The 8,782-nt window shown below is 45.8% G+C and overlaps 1 protein-coding gene across 2 annotated transcripts in view; it reads right to left on the bottom strand.

Moving 5' to 3' along the window:
- Window positions 1–4,862: 4,862 nt before the first annotated feature.
- LOC134958091 (FRAS1-related extracellular matrix protein 1-like) overlaps window positions 4,863–8,782 on the bottom strand; it is a 72,247-nt gene continuing 68,327 nt past the window's right edge. For both annotated transcript variants that reach the window (XM_063940449.1, XM_063940450.1), the window contains exon 6: window positions 4,863–4,951. In XM_063940449.1, the coding sequence (XP_063796519.1) occupies window positions 4,946–4,951 (6 nt within the window). In that variant the 3' untranslated portion in view covers window positions 4,863–4,945. The remainder of the gene's footprint in view (window positions 4,952–8,782) is intronic.

Raw genomic sequence — 8,782 nt, 5'->3', positions numbered from 1 at the left:
CCTTTAAAAAAGAAAAATCCTCTTTATAACGGTTTAGTTGCACCATTGCTAGGCAACAGATTTAAGTGCGACACTTTTAATCTGATATTAAATTTTAAAAAACGTGTATCTCCTTCAGTTATTGGCCATGTGCGGATGCGAGGTGGATTTAAAAATTGGCGTAGAGCAAAGATAAAAATTAATTTTAACTTTTTTAAGTGATTTTTTTTTAATGACTTCCCCTTCAATATTGTGCCTTCCTATCTGCCCCCCCCAGCACTGAACACAGGAATGTCCCCAGAGGCAGAGACTGAACAAGTAACCCAGACAGATGGTCAGAGTTTATCCCTTACAGGGAACGTCTAACCAGGCCTGACCGGGCATGGAAGCACTGAGCGTTTCCCGGTGGCTGCCTTGTTATCTGGTCGCACATTCGTTGCATTTGGCTCGCCTTATCACCATGGAGCAGATTTCCCCAGGCTTGTTATCTCCCACTTTACATTTCCCTGTACACAGACCCAGAGCCCCTTATAACTATCTTCCTCCAGTCCAAAGCCACCTTTCAGGACTTGGCAAGCAGCAATAGGTAATGCCTTTGCTGGAGGTAGTTTCTTCCAAGCGCTGGCTCTGGGAGCCCCCCAAACTTTCCTGGATTTTGCAAGTGGACGGAAATATAAACTTAAGCCACGGCTGGTTTTACAGAACCCACAAATGTGGAAAATGATTGGAAGTTCTACCATTTACAGGAAAGGCAGTATTTACATCCAAGTCGCTCTCACGTGAAAACAGACTTTATATATCAGTAATACATACAAATGTGCGTTTCTTGGCAGGACGCAGTATGGTTTATTTAATAGTACCTTACTGATAATACAGTAGGAGTGAGCTGTGACCCATAGCAAGATGACCCCGTGGGTCATGGGTCATTTGTAAGGGAAAGAGAACTGAATCACAGCACAAAAAAAAAACAAAAAACATTTTCCCTCTTTCTTTTTTTTTGCGATATGGATGTAAAGTTCAATAATTTGCCCCCAGCAATAAATTTCTGTTTGCAAATGATCCTACTTACCCGCCTCGCTGGTAGCTACTGGAGTATGGAATACAGTGAATAGTAGCAAATAATTACAACGTCACTACATAACATAACCCACTACAGCCTCATTACCCCATCTTCATCACTTTCACATTGTCTGGTTTTACCAAGCAGAGGTTCTGGCTATGGGAGGGGAGCGTTAGGCACCGGGGGGAATGTCAGGGGTAGGCACTAGAGGGAGGGTTGGGATTAGGCACCAGGGGGAGGGTTAGGCTACGGGAGGGGATATTAAAGTTAGGCAATAGGGGGAGGGTCAGGATTAGGCACCAGGGGGAGAGTCAGACTACAGGAGGGGAGGTTAGAGTTAAGCACTAGGGCAGGTGTGACCAACCCACGGCTCTCGAGCCGCATTCGGCTTTTTCATCCTCCACATGAAGCTGCTCAAAGCGCTGCTGCTGTGAGGGGAGGCGAGCGCATCGTGCGCCGCGCCTCTCCTCTTCAGTCAATGTCGACCTACTCAGTATCGACCTTCAGTGGTCAGCCTATTGACTGTCGACCTGGACAGGGTCGACCCAGTGATCCACACCAGACTCAGACCTCTGGTAGTATGTCAGCTATTCAGCTGCACTGAATGAATCATTTATTGATCCGTCTCCACTGAGTGAGCACTGTCTCACAGTCAGTCAGTGACTCATACCTCTGCTATTCAGCTGCACTGGATGAATCTGATGAGTCTCCACTGAGTTGTTCACCGTCTCAACTCAGTCACACAGGAAGTCAGGCTCAGCAGCAGCAGCCCTGACACTGAGCAGCATCACACTGCTCCCTCCCAGGGGGTGTCACCCAGGAGTGCTGCCACCCAATCACTGTGACTGACAGACAGGCTACTGGGGGCTGTCTCACCACACCAAGCTGTGAGTGACTCCAATCATTCCAACTTCTACATGATTAGACTCATTGTGTTGCGACAGCAACTCAGTAGCCATCTCTACGCGGCACCGCATACCCTCCTACTGTACCTTTTTGGCCGGTACAGTAGCGTTTTTTCATGGTCTGTACCAGCCAAAAAGGACTTTGTACCGATTTTTTACTCACTAAATCTCCATAGAAAGTATAGGAAAGGGGGTGCGACCACACCCCTTTACCCGTGGCCACCCCCTTTTCCTAATTTGTACCGGTTTTCGAGGGTACAGTGTCGGAGGGTATGGCACTGCCGCCGGAGACTCAGGGGCTGGAGAGCCGCGCACTGCGCTCTCATCCCCTCACAGCAGCAGCACAGTGAGCGGCACACTGGCACTGTGGGGGCATATATGTATCTGGCACTTGGGACATATCTGTATCTGGCACTGTGGGGCAATGTGTATCTGGCACTGTGGGGACATGTGTATTTGGCACTGGGAGGCATATCTGTATCTGGCACTGTGGGGCATATATGTATCTGGCACTGGGGGCATATCTGGCACTAGGAGATATCTGGCACTGTGGGGACATGTGTATCTGGCACTGGGGGGCATATCTGTATCTGGCACTAGGGGCATATCTGGCACTGTGGGGACATGTGTATGTGGCACTGTGGGGACATGTGTATCTGGCACTGGTGGCATATCTGCATCTGGCACTGGGGGCATATCTGGCACTAGGGGATATCTGGCACTGTGGGGACATGTGTATCTGGCACTGGGGGCATATCTGGCACTAGGGGATATCTGGCACTGTGGGGACATGTGTATCTGGCACTAGGGGCGTATCTGGCACTGTGGGGCATATATGTATCTGGCACTGGGGGCATATCTGGCACTGTGGGGACATGTGTATGTGGCACTGTGGGGTCATGTGTATCTGACACTGGTGGCATATCTGTATCTGGCACTGGGGGCATATCTGGCACTAGGGGATATCTGGCACTGTGGGGCATATATGTATCTGGCACTGGTGGCATATCTGTATCTGGCACTGGGGTCATATCTGGGACTGGGGGATATCTGGCACTGTGGGGACATGTGTATCTGGCACTGGGGGGCTTATCTGTATCTGGAACTGTGGGGTATATACTGTATGTATCTGGCACTGGGGGGCATATCTGGCACTGTGGAGACATTTGTATCTGGCACTGTGGGGACATGTGTATCTGGCACTGGGGGATATCTGGCACTGGTTGCATATCTGGCACTGGGGGATATCTGGCACTGGTGGCATATCTGGCACTGGGGGATATCTGGCACTGGCGGATATCTGGCACTGGCGGATATCTGGCACTGGCGGATATCTGGCACTGGGGGATATCTGGCACTGGCGGATATCTGGCACTGGCGGATATCTGGCACTGGCGGATATCTGGCACTGGTGGCATATCTGGCACTGGAGGATATCTGGCACTGTGGGGACACAAGGTCATACTTCTACAAACGTCATACCGAAAGGTGTGCGCACAAAAATGGGGTGTGGCTTTGTGACAACTAGGCCATGCCCCCATTTTTGCGCGCACACTGAAGGCGCGCACATGATAGTGGCTCTTGCCCTTCTCTACAGATTTTTTCTGGCTCTTTGCCTGTGACTGGTTGGCCACCCCTGCACTAGGGGAAGGGTCAGGATTAGGAACCAGGGGGAGGGTTAGGGCTAGGCTATAGGAGAGGAGATTAGGTTTAGGCACCAGGAGTTAGGTTATGATATTTTTTTCCCTGTGAGTGTGTAATTGGGCACAATCATGCATCCAATCGCCATGTGCGCTGAATACAATCAAACACATTTGTTCAAAAACAGACACTTGAGCTGTGGCAGATGCACTTAGTGTCCCTGGTGTGGAATCACTGTACAAGTAAGGGCGTTTCTCATATACTGAAAACATTTATATGGATTTCCTCATTGTGGTTAGCATTACTTCCTCAGAGCCCTGATGTCATGATGAGTTCAGTTCCTGATCAAAGTCATATCTGTGTGGAGTTTGTATGTTCTCCTTGTTTTCAAGTGAATTTCCCCCTGGGTGCCTCAGTTTCCTCCCATACTCCAAAAACATACTAGTAGTTTAATTGGCTTCTGACTAAAAATTGGTTTATATACTGTATGTGTTTGTACATGTGGCAGAGAACATAGGGGCTAATTCAGACCTGATTGCTGCTGTGCGTTTTCGCACAGTGGGCGATCAGGTCTGAACTGGTATGCGCCGGTGCCGCAGTGCATCGGCGCATGCCAGAGATGCGTTTGCTGGGCGTGAGGGGTTGGGCCGGCGGCGTCTGGCTGCCGTTTTGGGGACGTAGTCCGGGCAACGCAGGTGTGCCCGTACCGTGCGGGGGGCGGGCCTCGGCTGCTGCCTGATGTCACACCCAGCCGCTGCGACCTGGAGAGCGATGGGTAGCTTACTTTCAGCGCGCAGGAGCTGCGCTGGTAGGGAGCTACTCTTCAGGTAGAAAAGCATCGTCGTTGTGCGATGCTTTTGTACCTGTGCGGCGGGGGGAGGGACAGACATGCGGGGCGGACTAGCCCTGTGCTGGGCTGGCTGATGTCAGGGTGGCTGATCGTAGCCGTGGAAAATTTTGCACGGGTACGATCAGGTCTGAATTAGGCCATAGATTGTAAGCTCCGCTGATACAGGGACGGATGTCAATGACTGAAATATGCTCTGTAAAGTACTGAGTAATAAGTGTGTGCTATATACTGCAAATTACTGTTAATAATAAAGACTCACATTACAGAAAATAAACACTTTTTGATTACTGTATATTTTTCGAGTAACTATTTCTAAATACAATATGTGAGAAAGGATCCACCATACAGACAATTTTCCAACTTGCCACCGATACATTAAATCTTACCTTTATACCAACAAAAGCCAGATCTCTACTGCTCCCCGTTCTAGTCAACTTCACTGCAAGAGTCCCAGAATTTTCACAGACACGGTAATAGGGCTCAGCCAGTCCTAGCATCGACCACCTCAGCTCAAGCCTGCAAATACTCACATCGATTAAACAGTAAAAAAGTAAAATGATCAAAACACATGATTAGAGTCTTGTATGCGGTCTGTGTTTTTACCATACAATCAAGGCCCGGATTTGATTAGAGGCTGCATAGGTAAGGCTAATTCTTTTTTTCTTACTGTATGTGTTGGGAATGTTGTGCGTGCCTTCTGGTGTTGATATTGCAGCGTTATATAGGCACACACCCAAGGATGACTCAAACTATGAGCAGCCCTGTTACTTAACTAGTGGTGTTTATTGATAGATAGCAGGTACAGCCGTACTCACTGTTACATGCACACTGGTGATGGAGTGGAGCAGGGTTTCATACAGCTCACCAGCTGGTGAGTGTATGCTGCAAGTGGGTAGTTTGGTCTAGGGGTGGTTAAACAAAATATCGGCTTGAGCTAAAAGAAAAAAAAGCGTACCCTCCTACCACTATCTTCCAATGGAATTTTTCCATGCATTACTGTAGGCAGATTCTGTTTGCCCCTCCACGGGTGTGAGCAGAATCTGTCTACTACTCTTAATTCGCGGAAGCCGCCAGGACCCATTCCGGCAGCTTTTCACAGTTAATTGAATCGGCCTGTAGGATCAGAGGGCTGCAAGGCATAAAATGTCATCATGCAAAAATGCATGTGATGGAAAAAAAACACATTTATAATAATTTTCTATCACAGTGCCTCTGTGGCCTTGGCTGTGAGCTGACTCAGGTCCTGCCCAATACACAGGGAGTCTGCTCAGGCAATTGAAGATCTCCGGAGAGGAGAGAGGGGGTACATTCTTACTTAAGAGAATTTCCTTCATTAATTTTAGAGACCCCTGAAGACTGTAAACATATGAATCACACAATAGAGGTTGATCAATCAATTTATAATCTGATGCAGGTACTTGTAAGGGACGCGTTACCTAGAAGAGCAAGGTGCTATACTGGAGGCTCTTGCATACCACACAGTATTTGACAATGTCAGATAGGGTCAAAATTGGCCCCACCGCAAGTATGCACAAACCCCGCCCTGATCTACCTGAACTCCACCCTGGTCAAGCCAAACACGCTCCTTTTTTTATAAATACCATGCACCTTTTGCACGCTACTTAAGGCAGTCCTGCAAATATTGGGAGCATTGGGAGAAAATTAGGGTACCTCCTGGTTAGCTACAGATGTGTCCTCATAAACCTAGCCTCAATATGCCATGCAGGACGAAACACCCGGTTCAAAATTGCTGCACCAAGCGGTGTAGTGGAGAGACTTTTTCTTTAAATTTGCATCTTATTTGCACCACAGATGCAGCGAAACACCACACTTTTATGTAAGGAGTCGACACTATCACGTAATTCCTTCCACAGCACCATCCACTCAGGTGTCGACCCCGCAGGGGGTGACATCACATTTACAGGCATCTGCTCCGCCTCCACATAAGCCTCCTCATCAAACATGTCGACACAGCCGTACCGACACACCGCAAACACACAGGGAATGCTCTGACAGAGGACAGGACCCCACAAAGCCCTTTGGGGAGACAGAGAGAGAGTATGCCAGCACACACCAGAGCGCTATATAACACTGGGATCCCACTATCAATGAGTGTTTTCCCTATAGCTGCTTTTTTTTATTTTTTATATATATTACATATATATATATCTATACTGCGCCTAAATTTAGTGCCCCCCCCTCTCTTTTTTACCCTTCTGTAGTATTCTTTATATACTTTCTTTCTAGGTGCTCAGGAGAGCCCCTAGTGTGCATCCAGCTCAGCCGGGCACAAGAATCTAACTGAGGTCTGGAGGAGGGTCTTAGTGGGAGGAGCCAGTGCACACCAGTAGTCTAAAAGCTTTCTTTATAGTTGTGCCCAGTCTCCTGCGGAGCCGCTAATCCCCATGGTCCTTACGGAGTCCCCAGCATCCACTTAGGACGTTAGAGAAATACTTTCTTAATAGCAAGCTCAGGAGAGCTCACTAAAATGCACCCAGCTCCTTCCGGGCACAGATTCTAACTGAGGTCTGGAGGAGGGGCATAGAGGGAGGAGCCAGTGCACACCAGTAGTACTAATTCTTTCTTAGAGTGCCCAGTCTCCTGCGGAGCCCGTCTATTCCCCATGGTCCTTACGGAGTCCCCAGCATCCACTAGGACGTTAGAGAAAGATAGATAGATAGATATATAGATAGATAAATAGGTATATATGATATAGATATTAGATAGATAGATAGATAGATAGATAGATAGATAGATAGATAGATAGATATGATATAGATAGATAGATAGATAGATAGATAGATAATGATGCAGATAGGTATATATTATATAGATACGAGCTAGATAGATAGACAATGATGCAGATAGGTATATATGTTATAGATAGATAGACAATGATGCAGATCGGTATATATTATATAGATACGAGCTAGCTAGCTAGCTAGATAGACAATGATGCAGATAAGTATATTTGTTATAGATAGATAGATACTGTAGATAGATATGATGCAGATAGGTATATATGATATAGATAGATAGATAGATAGATAGATAGATAGATAGATAGATACTGTAGATAGATATGATGCAGATAGGTATATATGATATAGATAGATAGATAGATAGATAGATAGATAGATAATGATGCAGATAGGTATATATTATATAGATACGAGCTAGATAGATAGACAATGATGCAGATAGGTATATATGTTATAGATAGATAGACAATGATGCAGATCGGTATATATTATATAGATACGAGCTAGCTAGCTAGCTAGATAGACAATGATGCAGATAAGTATATTTGTTATAGATAGATAGATACTGTAGATAGATATGATGCAGATAGGTATATATGATATAGATAGATAGATAGATAGATAGATAGATAGATAGATAGATAGATAGATAGATACTGTAGATAGATATGATGCAGATAGGTATATATGATATAGATAGATAGATAGATAGATAGATAGACAATGATGCAGATAAGTATATATGTTATAGATAGATAGATAGATAGATAGATAGATAGATAGATAGATAGATAGACAATGATGCAGATAAGTATATATGTTATAGAGAGATAGATAGATAGATAGATAGATAGATAGATAGATAGATATGATGCAGATAGGTATATATGAGATAGATAGATAGATAGATAGATAGATAGATAGATAGATAGATAGATAGATAGGATATGATATAGATTTTAGATAGATAGATAGATAGATATGATGCAGATAGGTATATACTGTATGATATAGATATGAGATAAGTTAGGCGCTGATTCTAAGCATATTTCCACCAAATGTCCAATACTAAGCCAGAACAGCCTCCGCTTCTGTTACATTATTAATGTAACACCGGCTGACACAGCCAGGGGCGTGGGGACGGTGGCTCCGGAGGAGCTCAAGCTCCAGGCGCACCAGCCGCCCGGCCACCCTTAGCTCACAGCTGTTAACAGCCGCCTGAGCTGCTTCCTCCCTCCGCGCTCCCGAGTTGTGCCTATCCCTATTGTGTGTTTTGTTTCAATGTAATTCATTTCTTACCTTCACTTTTCACTACTTTACCTCTCACTACTTTATCTTTCCCTTCATTACCTCTCACTAATTTACCCCGGCTGTTTTCAGCAGCTTCTCTCACTAACCTATTTTCACTTTTTCACTATATATTTTTTCACTTTTGTGTTGCCCTGGGGTCACTCAGCTGCTTTATTTTTGGGGGGTTCCGCAACCTAGATTTGTACCCCCCAAAATGTTAGGGACTTGCCCGACTAATGAGGTCACCTGGATGCGGTGGGCAAGCCGTTACTTATGGCCATAACTATGCGAAGAA

The sequence above is a fragment of the Pseudophryne corroboree genome, chromosome 9, assembly GCF_028390025.1.
Source record: "Pseudophryne corroboree isolate aPseCor3 chromosome 9, aPseCor3.hap2, whole genome shotgun sequence".
NCBI lineage: Eukaryota > Metazoa > Chordata > Amphibia > Anura > Myobatrachidae > Pseudophryne > Pseudophryne corroboree.
The sequence above is the reverse complement of the archived record's forward strand: the minus strand, read 5'-3'. Positions and strand labels throughout refer to the sequence as shown.